Here is a 19,740-nt window from a genome sequence, read left to right as displayed (position 1 = left end):
TCTTTAATGTTGAGTCTGCCTTCTGGGGGTGGGCTCTCACTGAGGGCTGAGCACTCAACGGTCACTTACTCTCTGCTCTTGACCCTGCCTGCTGTGGAAAGGAGCTTCTCTCACCAAGGCCAAGAGCAACGCTAACCTACGAGGATAGCCATAAATATTTGGAAAGCAGTTTGAGAACATGTCTAGTTAGCCAGACAACAAGAATGAGTGCCCCACTTCTAGGGCCCATGACCTCCTCAGCCAAGGGCCTTTCCCAGAACTTACAGTGCTAGGAATGAGTCCCCACTTGTGAAGCAGACCTTGGATCCAATCAGAAGGTAGCTGGTTACTCCACAACAGTCATGCCACTACTGTACCTGTGCCACATGTTGCCCAATAGGTCAGCATCGACACACAGGGCCTGTTCCCAGGTCCATCCATTGATGCCTTCCTCCAGTGTCCTTTCAGCACTATGAGAGCTAGCCATCGGGGAGGAAGTTTCTGGATCAGTTCCAGCTATGCACTGTCATGATGGAAAGGCCGTGGTCAAGGTGCAGGCCATGGTTGTGAATCCACAAATAGCCCCCTTTGCCGCCTTTCACAGTTTGCTTGGTGTGCTGTGGGACTCTCTTACAGCTTGCCTTAGGCCCTCCTACTGAAGCCCTGCAATAGTTTTGGTTTTTTTGTTTGAAAAGCCACTGATAAGGAAGGCATCCGACCATACAGTGGGTAGTGTAGATGGACTCTTTACTCTTTGTTCCTGCCAAGAAACTTTCTGTTACTCTTTGGCATGTGCATGTGAAAACGATGGCCTGGGTTGCTACTTAATGAAATAATGAGAATGCAGATAAAACGCTGTAGATCTCCTGGAACTCCAAGGCTCTGAGCCTGGTGGCCCAGAAGATAGGTTACAGGGCCTTGGGCTCTGTTCTTCACTAGTGGCTTCATAGCTACTCAGTGCTACCACCATATCTAAACTGAGCTGAGGGTCAGAGCCCTCAGTGTCTTATTAGATGTTTGTTTAGAAAGAATGGAACTTTCAGGTAAGCCTGTTTGAGTGGATCTGTCCTACCTCTACAACTCTCCGCTAAGCTCCGCTTTCCTTTTGCTTGTCTGTGGAGCCACAGTTGAACCTAGTGGCTCTTGTTGCCCTCTCATTCCATGCCCCCATTTAAATGACAGCCACTTACGTTTATCCACAAACCTGAGAAAACACCTGAGCCCGTCTGTGCTCAGTTCTCAAAATATCAGCAGACAGTGGGCCACCAGGGCCAGGAGATAGTTGTTAGCAGCCCTGTACTCAGGCTTGACGATGCTACCATAATGCTAAGGGGACCTGTCTGAAAGGTAAAATGTCTTGTGCTGGAAATGAGATCTTTTTTTTTTGTGCTCCTGTCTAAGCTAGTCATAGCATAATGACCATTTGAGCAGTAGTGCCATGTGGGTTATTTGTGTGAGGGGCTTCAGGGTTAGCCTTCAGCAGGCACACTGAAGAGTCCGATCACCTGCTTGAAGAACTTTCCTTTTGTAATGTTTTATTCTATTTTTATTTTATTGGTTTATTATTTTTTTTGAGATAGAATCCTACTATGTAGTTCTAGATGGCCTGGAACTTGCTCTGTAGACCAGGCTAGTCTCAAACTCACAGAAATCTGCCTGTCTCTGCCTTCTGAGTATTAGGATTAAAGACATTAAAGCCACCTTGCCTAGTCTTTTAAAAATGTTTAACTTTTACATTTGTGTGTGTGTGTGTGTGTGTGTGTGAGGTATATGTGCACAGTGTGTATGTGCACAGCAGGAGCTAGAGGAGGGCTTTGGGTGCCTCCTCTAAGGTCTCCTGCTGAACCTGAAGCTAGTTTCAGGTGGAGATGAGATCACTAAGCTGCAGGCTCATCTCTGGTCTCATGTAACCACTGGACAGGCTTTCCCGTCAGCCCTCACCTCCAGCTTTCCAGTGTGTGATGAGTGTGTGTTTGTGGGGAGATCAGAGACTGTGTTGTCACCCTCAGGAACACGTCACCTTTGAGTCAGAGTCTGATTGGCCTGGACTTCACTGTTTAGGCTAGGCCGGCCTGGGAGTCTCAGGGTTCTCCTGTCCCTGGCTCTCAGGTGCTGCGATCACGAGTGCACATCACTGCCCCCAGCTTTTTGTCAGGTGCTGGGGGATCAAACTCAGGCCCTTACGCTTAAGCATGCGCTTTACCGTTGGAACCAGCGCTCCATCCCCTGAAACTTCTTGTGACTCTTTCTGGAGGGAGTGTGTAGTTACGAAGCAGGTAAGGGGAGAACAGTGTCAGAGCAGCTCTGGGAACCTGCGGGCTTTGTCCTGCAGTCCTCACTAGGATGTCAGGGAACGGAGAAAGCACAGACACACAGGAACACCGGAATCAGCCGGGCTGTGCTCACTGCGCTGGGACTGTCAACTAAGCAGCTGCAGGGACCTCATGCACTGTGTACAGTGAGGAGGGGGACTGAGGCTGTGCTCCATGCCTTCTGTGCACTGTCAGCTGGCACACAACAGAGGATAGCTACCCAGTCCCAGTGGGCATCGTTAACTACACATGTTCACTTGGGGGCTTTACCCTCTCCTTACACATCAGCTCGGGGCTTCCTTCACTTCCCACCCGCACAGACATCTCTTCTCAAGCCTCTACCACTCCCAGTGCCAGCCACAGAAAGAGCCTCTATCCAGTCCAGCATTGAACTGTGGCCTGTGGTTCGTGTGAGATCCAGAACCACATTTAGTGCAATCCACATTTAGTGCAATCCACATTTAGTGTAATGTTTTACCTATAAGCAAATCATCTTTCAGGCAATTTCAAGTGACTGCTTTTCTTATCATCTTTCTCATAATTCCCAGGGTTCGATTTTTTTTTTTGTAGAATTTTTTTAACTTTAAAATTGTGTGTTTGTACGTGTGTGTGTGTGTGTGTGTGTGTGTATGTGTCTGTGTGTGTATCTATGCATTAGAGTGCAGCATTAGAGTGCAGACACCCTTGGAAGCTAACAGAGAACATTGGATTCTCTCTCTTTCAAGTTTGCTTTGTGTAGTCTTATCTGTCTTGGAACTAACTCTATAGAGTAGGCCGACTTCAAACTCACAGAGATCCTCCTGCCTCTGCCTCCCAAATGCTGGGATTAAAGGCGTGCACCAGCACTATCTGGCTTTTGGGTTCTCTAGGGCTGGAGTTACGGGCTGCTCTGAGCTGGGGCTTGTCCTCTGGAGGAGCAGCAGGCCCTCTTAACTGGCCCTCTTAACTATAGAGCCATTTTGACATTTTTTTGTTCAGAAACACAATTCGTTTTGTTGCTTATTCGCCTCTTTGGTCTCCTTCCATAACGTTTTACACTGGGCCTCTTCTGGGTTCTGTTCTTGTTATTTCCTGTTGGTTTGTCAGGCTGTTCTTAGGTATTCCATGGTTTTTCCTACTCTTTGTGATGCATATTTAGTAACATGTCCCATTGGTTATAACAATAACTAACATGTGTGGGTCCTTCTGTGTTATACGTGCCGCATACTTACCCCAGAGAATCCATGCACCAAGCCTATGGTCTCTTCTATTCCCAGCTCACAGATGGAGAAACCAGGTTTGCTTGCTTGCCTCTCTGTTACCAAGGAGTAGCTCAGCTGTGGTCACTCCATAAGGAGAGACGTTCGTTGTGACTGAGACTCTGGGAGCTCCAGAAACGGTTGAGGCCATGTCTGATGACGGCCTGCATGCTAGCCGAGTTCTGAGGTGGTGCGTGAAGCACACAGCAAGAGACCGGAACCGAGCCCCCCTCCCCTCTCATGTCCCTCCGTCTCCTCCCCCTCCCCCTCTCCCTCTCCTCTTGCTGTTCTTCCTCTCCCTCTCTCTCTGTCTTGTGATATGAAGCCTCCAGGATTCCATCATGGGGGCTCTACACTGATGACCTGATCCTAGTCTTTTTTCAAAGGTCCCATCTCTCAACACTCTATTTTTGTTAAGTTTCTATTCTCCACCTCACAGGGGAATGTAAATTTCAACACACAATCCCTCTGTGAGACAGTCAAACCATGCCTAGGATTGGTTTTCAAGGGGTTAAATACATCCAAGATCATCAGGAAACGAGGTGGCTACTTTATCTAGCCCTGACCTTCTAGACACCATCCTGCCCTGACTCGCATGGCTAGAGAGGCGTGTATCAATGTGAGCCTGACTGTACAGTTGTTCCAGACCTCTGTAGCAGTGGACAGCAGGAGTCAGCCTCCTGCTAGCCAGGGCCAAGTGGAGAGAAGAGGCTGATGGAGCCACTCCATCACGTGACCTGTTTTGTTTTGGTTTTGAGGCTATATATCCCTACCTGATCTGGGATTTGCTGTGTAGACCAGGCTGACCATAAACTCAGAGATCTAGCTCCCTCTCCCTACCAAGTTCTGGGATTAAAAGTATGCACTATCACGCATATGTCTCTCGGGCTTTCTTGTCTGACTTTGGTATTGGTCAGTCCTGATGCTTCAGCTAATGTGCATGGAGGCAGCTGTTGGCAGATACTGTCCACCTGTTCTTGGCCAACAAGAAGATGGGACAAGAGCATCGAGGTGTTGTTTGTTACTGAGCTAGAGCCTCACCATGTAGCTCTGGTTGTCCTGGAACTCACTACTTAGACCAGGCTGGCCTTGAACTTAGATATCAGCTTGCCTCTGCTTCCCAAGTGCTGGAATTAAAGGTGTGAGGCACCACTCCCAGCACCTGTTAAAGACTATCTGAAATAATCAAGAAAACACGGGAAGACTTGCTTATTACTGCATGCCAAGCACAGTCTCCTTAGCATTGTAGCATGCGTGTTCTCTCTCACCGCTGTTTTTTAAATCCTTGAGTAATGCCTGCCATTTGTATCCTGTTTTCTCTCACACATAAGCATCTACCTGTACTCTTTGGAATATTGTGTTTAACTCACATTTTTTGGTCTTGACCCTTCAAAGGCAAAGTGTGTTCTTTTCAAATTAACCAACCATCCATGGAATTGGGTAAATCTCTTCTTAAAAAAATTCTTGTTGTTGTTGTTATTGTTGTTGTGTGTGTCTGTGTGTAAGTATGCAAATGTCTTTTGTGTCTGTGTAGAGGTCAGAAGACAACTTTGGGGAGTCCGTTCTCCCCGCACTATGTTAGATAGGGTCTCTATGATCCCTTCTGTTCTGTGTACTTCCCCCTGGCAGGCCCATGAGCATCCTGTGATTCTCCTGTCTCCACCTCGCCATAGGAATGCTGGGATTAGAGATGTGGGTCACTGCATCCAGATTCTCAGCTCGTTCCAGGGGGGTGGAACTCAGGTTGTCAGGTGTGCACTGCCATTTTGCTAGCCCAAATTGGCTGAACTTGTCTTCATTCTCTTTTTGAAGTAGTTATTCCAGTTTCTGTATGAAACAGAACTTATGTTGATTTGCCTTAAACTTTACTCAAATGTCAGACAGTCCTTTTCGTTCTATTTCCTTTAGTTTGATGAACAAAGTTGAGTTTTCTTCTTTGGACATTGCCCTCCTCCTCCCCCCTCCTAGACATGTGACTCTAGACAGTAGGCTGGCTAGTGTGCGCCCAGTCTCCGCCACAGGCGTGACACGCATCCAGCAGTGGATGTTTCCCTAGCTGTAGGTGGACATGTGTGCCCACCCCCATTGACCTCTCCCAGACAATCTGTGTCTCTGTGTCTTTGTTGACCAGGCTTCTCTGGTGATTACAGCTCAGGCGCCTCACTTTCACCTGTTGCCTGCCTCCATCTTTCCCCTTCTTGACTTGTGTTGACCTCCTGTGACCACCTCACTGGTCCTGTCCCTGCAATGCTGTCACCATAGCTCCCGCTTTCCCTCCTGAGTGAGTTTGTGTGACCTTCGCACTGTATTCATGCTTTGGGATTTACGCTGTAATGATGTCATGGTGGAGGTTAGCAGATGGCAGCAAAGCAATGAGACCTGACATGTTCTAATGACTCCCTCCTTCCCATCCTTACTGGCCAAGCCAGTGGAGGGGCAGGGGTTTTCTTGAAGTATTTAAGGAGGGGGCCAAGGGAAATCAGGGGTGGGGCCCAGGTGCCTATGAGGCCTTGACCTTTGCTGCTATAATATCAATGTTTCACAAGCAGGGCAGTTCAGGAGCCCACTTGCAGCCCATCAAAAATTGATTTAATTGCAATTTTTCCTCCAATTAGGAGCACTGGAGCCTGACTAATTGGAGTAATAGAGAGTAATAAGGCTCAGATAAAAAGCCTTCCTCGGCTTCCTTTGTATCTTGTGTCAGTGCCTGTCAGAGGTCAGAGAGCTTGCATATTCTATTAGGCAGCCCGGCCTTCATTTGTACAAATTAGTTTACCCAACAGTAATTAAAATGCCAGTGCGGGTTGAAGAGAGCTGAATACACTTGATGGGCATGCTGGTGAATGATGTGACAGCTCTGCTGGCCTCCCTTGCCAAAGTGTGTCCGCCTGGGCTCAGGCTGCTGGGGCCTCGTCCAGCCGGGCGGCTCTGGCCAGCCTCAGGCACAGCTGCTGAGCACAGCCACTTCTGCTGCCTGTCTGGGGCTGGGCTTTTTCTCCCTCCCCCAGGTACAATCATTTGTGCGACTTGTTTGATTCATTCCCACCGTCCTTCCAGAAGCTTTTGAGACTTCCCTAGACATTGTACTACACGCTGGGAGCCCAAACAGTCAGCTTAAAACATATCTCTCTTGGGAGTTTGTGGGGTGACATAATGGATTCTAGAATTAAGAGGGCCAGTTCCAATACTGCTACTTATTGCTCCGCTGAGGAAGAGGCCACTTTTATTACCTCTCTGAGCTTCTTAATCTGTGGGGAAATGCCTCAAACATACGTACTCAACACCTGATACGCAGTAGGTACTCATCACCTGACATGCAGTAGGTACTCATCACCTGACATGCAGTAGGTACTCATCACCTGACACGCAGTAGGTACTCCGTAAATTACAGTTGTTTGGTGTGCTGCTGCATGCTTGTCATCATACACTGGGGAAGCTGAAGGAGGAGGATTGAGAGTTCAAGGCTGATCTGGGCCACATACGAAGACCCTGTCTCTAAACAGAGAGTAAATGAGAGCCATTTCCTTGTATCTGTGAGGGATTAGATCCAGTACCCATTCCCTAATCAATACCAAAATCTTCATATCTTCAAATCCCCTCCTAAAGAAATGCACAGAAGGCAGCAGGTACTTGCAATCCCAGCACGGAAGAGTCAGAAGCAGGGCACCACAGATTTGATGCCACCCTGAGCTTCCTGGTGAGTTCCAGGTCAGCTCTCAAACCCAAACCAAAATCAAGGGGCAGGAAAGATGACTCCATGATTAAGAAGCACTCGCTGCCTTTGCAGGGGGCCAGGGCTTGGTTCTCAGCCCCAGCATAGGACAGTTTTTTTTAACTGTCTGTAACTCTTAACTCCAAAGTTGTCTTGGCAAGAGTTTCTGTGGCTGTGAAGGGACACCATGACCATGGCAACTCTTATAAAGGACAACATTTCATTGGAGGTGGCTTACAGTTCAGAGGCTTGGTCCGTTATTGACATGGTGGGAGACATGGTGTCAAGTAGCTTAACCTACTGGCAGACATGGAGCTGGAGAGGTAGCTAGGGGTTCTGCATCCCCTATGCACAGACAGCGGGAAGAGAATGAGTCACACTAGGCTTGAGCTTCTGAGATGTCAAAGCCCGCCCCCAGTGACACACTTCCTCTAACAAGGCTGCATCTACTCCAACAAGGCCACACCTTCCAACAGTGCCAGTTCCTATGAGCCTGTGGGGCCATTTTCATTCAGACCTACAAGGGTTAATGATCCTTCTCATCCTCCATTTTTCTGAATTTTCTTTCTATTCTTTGTCTTGCATATAGGATCCTTAACTTTCCTAGTATCTTTCTTGATTGGATACCTGTGTGTCCAATTTGTACCTATGGCCTCTGTGATGTCAGGCTTGCCTACGGTACATAGTCAGCGCCAAGTTGAGGGTCTGGGCAAGGGCTGAGAAAGGACAAGAAACTTTAGGCTAATTTCTGGCCAGGGCTTTGTGGTTAGAAAGTATAGCTTATGGAGTCTGAGGGACTTGTTACCCACCCCCCCACCCGTGGATACCTGTCATATGTTGTTCAGGTCTGAGTCTTTGATGGTTTGGGTCATACTCCTATAAGAGGCAGAAGGACCACCTGCATGATTGGCTTTAAACTCTGGGAGGCCCTTTCTAGTCAATCTCATGACTGTACTGAGAGCCTTTTGAGCTAGGCACTGTACTAGACTGGAGTACTAGTGGGGAATCTCGGAGATCAGAGAGGGCTGTGGCGCTTAGAGAACTGAGGATAAAACTGCCAAGAGGCACAACCCCACCCCACCGCCCTTTCAGAACTTCTATCTAGACAATGCTGGGGAGGTGCTGAGTGATGGCAGCCCTTGACGGGGTTGACCAGGCTCACTGGCTTTTAGCATCTACCTTCAGATGTGGCTAGTCAGTGGCTTTTGCCACATTCTTCATAATGACCACAGGCACTGGGCAGAAGAAGGCAGGCACAAAGCATGGCCACAGCACTGGGGAGGAGTTCAAGGAGCGTGGGACTGCATCTAGAGCCAGCTCGGCTCCTTGAAGCCCAGGCATTCCCTGTGGATCGGGCTTGTTGCCGAATTGATCAGTCTGTCTGCAGTCTGTAGTTCACATGACTTTGTTATTAAACTCTTTGCCAGAAAGACATTCTAGCTTCACAGCACCAAGCAAAGGGGAAAGAACAGCATTGGGGAAGCTTTTATAGGTGTTCTGTCCAGGTCATCAAGGAGGAGAGGGGCCTTCTCGGTGGCAGATGGTCAGGGCCAGGGGTGGGTGGGAAGGTCAAGCAAAAGCCTGGAGTCCCTGGGAAGGGTCTGCAACCTCCTTTGCCCTCTCTGGGAAGGGTCTGCATCCTCCTCTGCCCTCCCTGGGAAGGGTCTGCATCCTCCTTTGCCCTCCCTGGGAAGGGTCTGCATCCTCCTCTGCCCCTACCCCACCTGCTGGGAGGTCAGGGCTGCAGGAGTGGCAGGGATTAGCTTCCAGGCTCCTCCTCCAGCTTTCTCTATTGATTTACCTTGAGGCTAATTTAGGCCTGTGGCCAAGAGGCCTTAGAGACTTCCATAAGAGATGCCTGTGTCTGTGCTGGCACCCTTCACCTGGCCTCAACTCCTCAAAAGTCTGGAGAGCCCAATTGCCTGCTCCAATGATTTCCAAGTAGCTATTATGTTTCCAACCCAAAGTAATTGGCTTTACCAGTTATTAATGGATTACACCGAAGAGAAAACTGTGGAGGAGGGAGGCAAGGGGAGCACCTCCTGCCTCTGTAGTTTGGTTCCTTGGTGATCGGTAGCTGCCTGGCACTGCCACTTTATGGTAGAATGGCTGCTGGCAGTAGATGAAGAGGAAATTGGGATGCTGTCATATTCCTGGAGGAAGCTTTGGCTTGAGGCACGAGAGCCCCTGGGTGTCTTGTCTGGCCTTGTTCCAGTTTGGAGATGACAGGTGGGCACTAGTCTACAGTTTTGGTACTTAAACCAGCCAGTGCCTGCCCAGACATTTCCCTCATCAGCAACTGCTAGCTAACTCCTCACCAGCTGCACTGTCCAAGGCACTGCCTTCTTCAGACCCTTCTCTGTAGAACTCTACCTCCCACTGACATGGTGGGTACAGGTGCTGGGCACTGCAGGCCAAAGGGCTGCTTGCCCATGTTGTGAGGTATCACTAATGCATCCAGTCTTCCTTCCCCGGTGCAGGACATGTGGGGCCCTGGCCCATCCCCAGCCCAGTGCCTTTAATCTTACTGATTGACATTAGGCTTCGTAAGGCTTCCCCTTCCGCCCCTCCCAAATGATATGATGAAGGTCTGCTCTAGCTCAGCTATTCAAGCTCTCATCCCAGTATTGAGGCTCGGCAGACCGATCCTTTCCACAGTGCCTGAGCCTCCGCAGCATGAAACCACTCAGACTGCCTACGTTGGCCATTCTGAGAGACTCTGGAAATTGTGCGTTTTCTCACCTGCCTGTTGGCAGTGTCCATGGTACTCTTTGAGACTCTTCCTAACCATATCTCATCCCTCGGCAGACCTGGCTACTTGGCCCTGCTCCCCGAAAGCTACAACATGCTTTTGGAGATGCACTTGCTTTTCCTATTTGTCCAGTGTTTGTACAACTTTGTCAGTCTTGCGTTATTTGGGGTAGGGGGTGAGACAGGGTTTCACTTTCATAGACTAGCCTGAGTTCTGGCCTCAAACTCAAGAGATTCACCTGCCTCTGCCTCCTTAGTGCTGGGATTAAAGGCATGCTCTACCATGCCTGGTTTCCCAACTCTTAAACCCTTCTGGAAAGTCTCCGTCTGATTGGGGTGTCACTGGTCAGTCCCTGTAGGATGCTCCTAGGGGATCTTATAGCACTGAGCTCTCAAGTCTCACGCAGGTACATTCTCACCAGCTCACACAGCCTTGGGCTCAGAGCTGCCCATGCAGAGGCAGAGGTCTGCTGCCGACCTTCTGTGGTCAGAGGTGACATGCCCCACTCCAAAGAGCAGGCGTATCTGTGGTTGAAGCTCTGCAGCCTCTAGTCAGACAGCCTTGGGAGGCTGCACCCCTCTTCGCACCAAGTTGTCTTAGAGATTTCTGTGATACTTCCTCTTGCTCTCTCAATGTTTCTTTTTCTGGCTTAACCCCATGATCCCTGGGCAACGAGCCCAGCATTTCTAGTGTGTAGCCATTTCCGCCACAAGTTCTGACAAGCCAGCTCTAACTCTGTTCTCCTTTTGTTTGGCAGCTCTTTTGTGACTGGAACAGCTTGTTGTGGGCACTTCTCACCTCTGAGAATCTGGGACCTCAACAGGTAAGAGATTCCTAAGCCCACAGCAGCATTGAGTGGGGGCAGGCTAGGGCAGCTGCGAGACAAAGGAAGAGCTAGCTAGCCAGCCCCTGCCTCAGTTGGCCTGGTGGTACCAGAGGAGGCGGGAGAAATCCCACCTCCACCCAGCAACAGCTGCAGTGCATTTCTTGGGGGAGTTATTTGAAGTTAGCTTGAGGAGACCCTTGAAATCTCCTGGAACAGGTGAGTGTGCTCATGGACAATTGATAGTAACTACTTGGGTTTAATATATCTTTCCTGAAGAGTTCCTGGCTGTGTACTCTATCCTCAGAGGGGCATTTTTATACCATAAAAAGTTTCAAAGGTGGCCTATAGAACCCATAAAATAATTGTGTAGGATGATTAAAATGCAAGCAGGTTTTCTTCACAGTTCTCCAGTCAGCAAGCTTAATGCATTCTCTGATTCTCTGCAAGTCTGTTTTAGTTTTGTTAATTTTTCAACCAAAAACTTTCATTTTGAAATAACTGTATGTTTATAGGATGTTACAGAGAGATCAGCGGGGTGCTTGTATGACATTTATATAACATAGTTTCAGAAGCAGAGCACCAGCAGTGGGATCTCATGGGCCTTTTTCTGTACCTACCACCACAGTCATGATAGAGATTTGTCAGACACCCTTCCCAGTCAGACCTGCATCGTCTCTAATACTCACAAACATTTAGATGCTCTCTGCCTCTAATTTTGTTATTTTAAAGATATGATTTAAATGGAATCATATAGATTGTTTCCTTTAAGAGTAGCTTTGTATGGCTGGAGAAATGGCTTAGCAGTGAAAAGCACTGACTGCTCTTTCAGAGGTCCTGAGTTCAGTTCCAAACAACCACATGGAGGCTCATAACCATCTGGAATGTGATCTGACACCCTCTTCTGATGTGTCTGAAGAGAGCAACAGTGTACTAACATATATAAAATAAATAAATCTTCTTTAAAAAAAAAAGTAGCTTTGTAATGCCAGGCATGGTGGCATGGACCTTTGACCCCAGCACAAGAAAGGCAGAGACAGGCAGATCTTTGTCTCAGAAAAACAAAACAAAACAATTGAAAGATTAGGTAATTTTTGTTGGTTGGTTGGTTGGTTGTTTTTTTTGAGACAGGGTTTCTCTGTGTAGCCCTGGCTGTCCTGGAACTCACTCTGTAGACCAGGTTGGCCTCGACCTCAGAAATCCGCCTGCCTCTGCCTCCCAAGTGCTGGGATCAAAGGAGTGCGCTACCACGCCCGGCTTGTTTTTGTTTAAAAACAAACAAAAAAAAAAACCCTCAGCATATTGCAATTAAACCTATAGACATGTTATACATACATGTCAGTATCTCACTCCTTTTTATTACTGAGTATAGTCCATAATAGTCCATAGATGCACCAAAGTTTGTTTCTCCATTGGAGAATTCACCCAGGAAGGGACATATGAGTTGTTATGACCATTTATGCATAGGTTTTAAAGTAAACATACACTTTGATTTCTCTGGGGCAAATGCCAAGGAAGACAATTGCTTAGACTTTTTTTTTCTTTTTCTTTCTTTTTTTTTTTTTTTTTTACTTACCAAACTTTTTTTCTTTTTAAAGCACATCTTTACTATTTTGCATCTCCACCAACAGGGTACCAGGTATCTGGTTTTCTTTACATCTTAACCAGTGCTTTGATATTGTCACTATTTTTAAATTTTAGCTGTTCTAGTGTGATATTATGATTTTTAATTTTTTTTTTCTGATAGCTAATGATGCTGAACATATGTTCATCTGCTCATCTGCCACCTGTGTGTCCTGTTTAGCAAAATGCCCATGTGATGCCCATGTCCCTGGCCTATTACATCGCTTTTCTACTGTTGAGTTTCGAGCTTTATGTAGTCTAGAATTAGTCTTTTGTCAAATATGTGATTTACAAATATCTTCTAGACTTTGTCTTTTGTCCTTTTAATTTAATGTCTTCTGTAGAACAAATTTTAAGTTAAGAAAAATTTTCACATTTATGTGTATGTGTTTTGCCTACATGTATTTGTCTGTGGGGGCCAGAAGGAGGTGTGGGATCCCCCATAACTGGGGTTACAGATGGTTGTGAGTTGCCGTGAGGATGCTGGGAGCTGAACCTGGGTTCTCTAGAAGAGCAGCCAGTGTTCTTGTTGAGCCATCTCTTCAGTGCTCAAGCTTAAATTTTTCATCTAAATTGACTTTTCCTCTAATCAGCTGTGCCACATCTCAAACTCTTGAGCTAGCCCTGGGCTTTGAGCATCACACTGTACGGCAGGAAGAAGGCTGTTTCTTGCCTGTCTCATTCATCTTTTTCCCTAGCCCTGTCTCCTCACGTCGTCTTCTGAAGCATACGACCCACAGCCTCTCTCTCCAGGGGATTTCTCAACACAAGACACTTAATTGAGCATTTGTGTATATTCTGATGGTAAATCTGAGAACAGGGTTAGGATGCTCAGAGTCTTTTCAAACTGCACTGTCTCTCTGTTCAGCTCAGAGGACCAGAATGCCCACTCTTTATTGAGGTCCATTTGTTTCCTGGATCTGTACGCCCAGACAGAAAGCAAGCTGAATCTCTCCTGTAGAACAGGCCTCCAGCTGTCTGGAAACCTGTGCCTGCTCCTCTGGGGTCTTCTTTTTCCCAGGCCCACCATTTTATTCCTTAGTTGTTCTTCACAAACAGAATTCATCAGTTAAATGTAGCTTTGGGCTCTAAGTAATGAAAATCTAGTTCAAATAAGAATGGAATTATGATCAAAGATGCCCAAGAGCCCAGAGTTGGGTGGCTCCAGACCTGGAAGGGCCATCCTTACTCAGCTTTCTCCTGCCACTGTAGTCATGGTGGCTTGGTGACAACAGTGCTACCAACTCATAAGACAACATTCAGTTGTAGAAGTAGAAGGAAGACCTATATGTGCCTGGGACCACTTTACTGTGAAAGAGCCTTTCCCAGGAATGCTGAATGGACTTCTCCTCACATCTAATTGTCAAGACTATGTTCAATGTCTCATCCTAAACCAAACCCTGGCAAGAGGCAAGGACGGCGGAGCCATTGTGCTTTGCCTCTGTGGCTTGAGAAAAGAGCAGCCTCCCCTGGACATAACAGCACTGACAGGGAGAGAGGCAGGTGTTGCAGAATCAGGGTTTGGTTAACAGGCAGGAACATGAGGGTGGGTCAGTAGTGCCCTATGCAGTTGACCTCATGCTGGCTCCAGGGTCATTTGTACCTTACAGTTTATGTCTCAGTCCCTCTGAGCACTGAGCAGTCCAAGTGTGGTCGGTCTCGTGGGAGATGTGCTGTGGCCTCTCTCCCTTCAGATCTACTGCTTTTGTCCAGGCAATAAGTGGTCCCATCACCACTGTCCGCCGAGCTCAGACTTCTCAGGCTCCTGTGGTCTCACGTCCTGGGGCTGTTGGCATCCTGCACACTGTGGAATTTGTTCTCATGAATTCATTCCATACGACTGCCACCTGTCCTCCCCTTGTGATTATGGCCAAGGCAAGAGGAGCCCTCTCTCAGAGGGCTGCGTGCTGGAAGCAGCAGTGTCCCAATCAAAACTGTACTGTCACTTACCAGCCTCATCTAGGACCTCTCTGAACTTTGCTTTCCACGGTGGGGACTGAAAAATGGCAATTCAGTGTCCCCAACTCCAGAAGTCGTTGTTACTGGATACCTGAAAAATGCCCCTCCCCCACTGCCTGGCACCTTTGCTTTCTCCCTCAGAACCAAAGGGTTTGTGAGGATCTCGCCTCAATTCCCAGAATACCTGTGGCCTCTGGCCAGTGTAGAGGGAACTGCCAGCCCCACAGCAAGGAGGGTCTTGCCAGGAGGGCTGTGGTTTGGGATGGGCATTTGTGCCAGCAGCTTCAGTCAGCCACACAGCTGTAGCTCATGACCGTCATCTCTGCCTGGGCCTGGCTCACAGACTGTGGTCTGAGTACACCACCATGGTCTAGCAACATCTCAACTGGATATCTTCAAGCTGCCTGTGGCTGCCTTGGAGGCACTAGGGTCAGTATGGTGTTCTAAGGGGCAGCGCCAGTTTCATAAAATCTCTAGATGTCATCAACCCCAAACACAAATAAGTATGGGCACAGGGCTGGGTGGTGGTGGTGCACGCCTTTAATCCCAGTACTCGGGAGGCAGAGGCAGGCGGATTTCTGAGTTCGAGGCCGGCCTGGTCTACAGAGTGAGTTCCAGGACAGCCAGGGCTACACAGAGAAACCCTGTCTCAAAACCACATACACACACACACACACACCGAAAAGAAAAAAAAAAAAAAAAGAATGGGCACAAGACAACGGAGGTCTCTGATTGTCCTGGAACCAAATGAATTATTGTCACTGTATTCTCTGCCACCTTCTGGGCTCTGCCTGTGACAGGGCCACCCTAGTATCACATGGTAATGCCTCTTCTCTAGCCCCAGACTGCCCTCATCACCCATAGGAGGAGCCAGACCTTGAGCAGACATCTACCCTGTATCCAGAATTGTGCTCAGCTTAGAGAACTGAGCAGGCCAGGGAGTACGGAGATGCCCTGGTGGAGGAAATGGATGGCCAGGGCAGCTCTGAAGCTGTCTTGCCTAAAGAAGCCCAAGCAGATAATAAAGCCGTGTAGAAAACAGGATTAAGGTAATGAACAGGCAGGACCAAGTTTGATCTTTCAATAACACCAAAGCCTGAGTGACAGGCAATCTGCGAGGTGGAGTGGTATTGCCGGCAGGACGCTGGCTGGGCGGAATGTGCCACTGCCTGGATGCTTTGCTTTTAACCTGTCACCGCCGAAACCTGAGCACAGCCTGAATTTCCTTTTATGTGTGTACTGACTTGGGGTGTGGGGTAGCTCTCAGCATCTGAGCTACCCTGAGGTGATGGTGGGGGCTGGGACACCCAGGAAGTGCAGCTACCCCACTGGACACCAGTTGTGTCCCCTTTAGAGCTGTTGCCACATTCATCTCTCAGGTACCCACCACTGTGGTCAGAGGGACAGCACAGCCCTTTCAGGGTACTCAGGAGCCAAGCAGGGAAGAGGGGCGAGGAAGGGGCTGGTCAAGGTTGCTGGTATATCTCCTTTTCAGCCTTTTCCTCTATTGGAACAGCACTGTAAAGTTAAGCCCAAGGAGAGGGGATTTCCAATGAGGAAGATGGGGCCTCTTTCTCACAGCATAGCTTCGAGTTGCACAGGACTTGATTTCTGATAGTCTCCAGGCCCAGTATTCATTTTCAACTGCCAATACCTCCTAATGACAGCCAACCACTGAGGTAGTCTTGTTAGGTAGGCTCTGAGGGAAAGCCATCCCTTAGCTTGAAGCCCGGAGAAGATAGAGTTTGCATCCTCTGTCTGCATTTCAACAAAGCACTTGGCTAGTCTCCAGGGGTGCACACATCTCTAGCTACTGGAGGGTGGAGACCTTCCACCACTGACTCTGCTGTTGCTTTAGGGCTTGCATTTTCTACCAGGGGGCATTTGAGCTGGCTGCATTTAGCATTGGTCCCTAAGAGCAGAGCACTCTGGGTCCCCTGTGGCTAGGGACAGGTAAGCTACTATGACTACAGACCTGAAGGTCTCACAGGGGGTCCAGCCCTTGGACATAAGCCATCCTAGGGACTGTGAGGTAGGGAAGCAGGGTAGGGGGCTTTTGGTGACTTCACTGTTCAGAGGTATTGCGCTCTCTGGATACTCCACCTTGCAGGTGTGTATTCACATGTCGCTATACAAACCCTTTATCTCTGTTCCCTGAGGCCGGGGCCACCACTGTTCTCTGTTATGCTTTTCTTCCTCTGCTGAAGGAAGCTACCAAATCTCTTCTCTGCAGGGAACGGGCAGAGTGGGTTTCCCACCCACCTAGGCTTTGCTCAGGGCAGCCCCATACTAGAACTAATCTCTGCCTAAGGAGACCTTCCAGGTCAGCACTAATACTGTCCCCTCATGAAGCTCTCCCTGATCTGTCCCCATGGCCTCTTCTACTGAGTACTGAGCTAGCCTACTGACCAGGGCTACCTGGTTAACCCCAGGTATCTGGGAATGTGGCTTCAGCTTGTGCTGAGCACAGGATATGAACACAGGGCTGACGACAGAACGGCAGGGTCACATGGATGGAGATGGAAACTATGGTCAGCCCAGGCTGGTATGCTAAGGACATCACACATGCCCCATCCCACCCAGATGTGGCTTTGTCTGCCCAGGCCTTCCTCTCCCCCACCCCGTTACAGGGGCCTGGCCTTCAGTCAGGGTGATTATGGGACTGCCCCTCTTGAAAGTACCTGCCTTCTCCTTTGAAAGTATTACTGACAGCTTTTTCATTCTCCCTTTTCTTTACTTCTTTAAGGAACCCTGTAATTTCTTTTTCTTTCTCCCCCCTTGGTTTTGCTTTCTTGTCCCCTCTGTCCCCCTCAACTCTTTGAAATTGGCTCTCTGCCTGCTGACACCAAACTGATACTTTGCGTTTCACTTCTCCTTATCCCTTTATGGCAACAGATGTTGAAATTTTGTATCCTTTTATCTGCCTGGCTGCCCTTTCCTGTAATTATGTCGCCTTGTTAGCAGTACAAAGTGGGCTGCCTGGCTGCCTGGCCTTTGAGCCAGTGTGTCTGAACACGTGTGCTCTGGTGGGTGCCGGAGAGGGGATACATGCTCTCACACCCACATACTCTCACACACACATGCTCACACACATACATGCTCACACACACACATGCTCACACATACATGCTCATACACACATGCTCATACACACACATGCTCACACATACATCCTCTCACACACACATGCTCACACACACACATGCTCACACACATATATGCTCACACACACACATGCTCATACACACATGCTCTCACACATACATGCTCACACACATACATGCTCACACACATGTGCTCATAAACACACATGCTCTCACACACATGCTCACACACACATGCTCAACACATACATACATGTTCACACACACATGCTCACACACATACATGTGACAGATACCATGTGTCTTCTCCTCAGACCTGATGTGGCAGGGGTGAAAGCTTTCAGCATCATCTCTTTATCCTACAGCTCCACTGTTACATTTGGAGTCTGGGGCAAGTGCTCAGTGGGCAGAAAGTGTCTTGTCATCAAGCCTGACAACCTGAGTTTGATCCCCAGACCCTACATGACAAGAGATAACTGAGTCCTTGAAATTGCCCCAACTTCTATAAGTGCACTGTGGCACCCGCAACCCTTTCTAAGAGCCACGTGAAAATTTTTTTTATTTCTTTTAAATTTGGGACATATTCCCAATGAGGACCAGACCCTTACGCACTCGTGAGGTACAGAGGCCCACAAAGCACAAGTGAGGGCCTGAAGCTGGTCCTTGTGTCCACTGGAGCAGGCCAACTGCGGGACTAGACAGATGATATCTAAGGTCCTGTGTGTATGAGAGAAAGGTGGGAAGGCCACCAGCAAGAGAGTGCGGTAGAGCAGGCAGGCCTGAATCCATGGTCTTGACTTATGGTTACCAGGGGCAACCTGAGCCTTGGCTTACTCATCTGTACAGTGGTGTTAGGAGACCCCAGGCCCATGCTAAGGACTCCATGAGCCAGAGTCTATGAAGCACTCAGTGTAGTGCCTCCCAGACACAGGGACTCAGCCGCTAGAGCTGCTATAGAGGTGGCAGCTGTCTGCCACCTGAGCCTGCAGAGCCATCTCCACTCCTCTCACGAGGCTACCAGGCTGTGGTTGCAGCTTTCTTGGTCTGTTTTCTTGATGTGTGAACTTGAAGGTATTTTCTCTGTAGCATTGGCTTCTTTATTCATAATCCGAGGGCTGATCTGAGACTGCTACTCTGCCCCAAAGCCTCACGGTGCTCTATGGCAGGTAGGGCTGTGTTTCCACAGGCCTGTGGCCTGGGTGCCAGAGACTGTGACGTGCCCTCCCCCCCAAGCCTCATCACCTCCATCAATGCCTTTCCTTCTCATTGCCTGTCACAGTCCCATCACTAACTAAAGAATCACTCATTCCCCTCACCCAAAATGCTGATTTTCCTCATAGAAAGTTGTTTTTCTGTTTGTGAGTATACATTTAGACTTCTCTCCCTCATTGGACAGAATACTCACTGAAAAGAGGGACAGTACGTCCTTTATATGCAGCTCACATCTCTGTAATTTCTGTTAAAGCATGATAGTTTGCATATAGAAGGTGCTCGGTTAATTGTTAAGGGAGGGAGAAAAGAGGGCCCATTACTTTCTTTAGTGATCCTGGGCCTGATGTAACCTTCAGGCCATTTGCCCTTGGAGCAAGGATGTCAGCTTGCCAGGCTTCTTTCCCCCAAAACCACTGTTCCGGTTCAAGGTAGCACGTGCCAGATGAGTCCTTATTCCAAAGGGAAGCACAGCGCCCATGCACGGGCTCCAGGGAGCCCGCTCATAGTCAGGATGTTACAAGTAGCTGAAAATGTGAGAGCCGCAAGCTCGTGTCACTGTGGCAGGGAGCCTCAGAGGGTTTCTAGTACAAGAGGCCTGTGGTGAGTGTGTGGGCCAGGGCCGAGAGTGAAGCAGGGCTGCTGGGCAGCGTGGGCAGCATCTCACGCCTCAAATCCTAAGTGGGTCTCTGAGTTAGAAGTCAGCCTGATCTACAGAGTGAGTTCCAGGACAGCCAGGGCTACACAGAGGACCTCCCCTCCATACACACACACACACACACACACACACACACACACGAGAGTGAAATATGGCATAGTGTTTAGATTTTGCAGGGTCCAGCCTTGGGGCAGGGAAATGCCTCCGTCAACTGGGCCACAGTGGTTAATGGCAATACATTATTAAATTTCTCTTTCTCCTCGTCAGCAGGGTGAGCCAGGGCCAGGAGCCCTGCCTTCTGTTCTGAGAGACTCCTCAGGGAGATGGTCCCACTTAGCTTGCTTCTTCCTGCCCAGGTACTAGAGCCTCAC

General features: G+C 48.7%; 1 protein-coding gene across 3 annotated transcripts in view; it reads left to right on the top strand.

The window, feature by feature from the left end:
• The window catches only part of Fbxw4 (F-box and WD repeat domain containing 4), an 82,865-nt gene that overhangs the window by 58,536 nt on the left and 4,589 nt on the right, over nucleotides 1-19,740 (top strand). For all 3 annotated transcript variants that reach the window (XM_021151882.2, XM_029472546.1, XM_021151884.2), the window contains exon 6: nucleotides 10,751-10,816. In XM_021151882.2, the coding sequence (XP_021007541.1) occupies nucleotides 10,751-10,816 (66 nt within the window). The remainder of the gene's footprint in view (nucleotides 1-10,750; nucleotides 10,817-19,740) is intronic.

This window comes from Mus caroli, chromosome 19 (genome assembly GCF_900094665.2).
Source record: "Mus caroli chromosome 19, CAROLI_EIJ_v1.1, whole genome shotgun sequence".
Classification (NCBI taxonomy): Eukaryota; Metazoa; Chordata; class Mammalia; order Rodentia; family Muridae; genus Mus; species Mus caroli.
The sequence above is the reverse complement of the archived record's forward strand: the minus strand, read 5'-3'. Positions and strand labels throughout refer to the sequence as shown.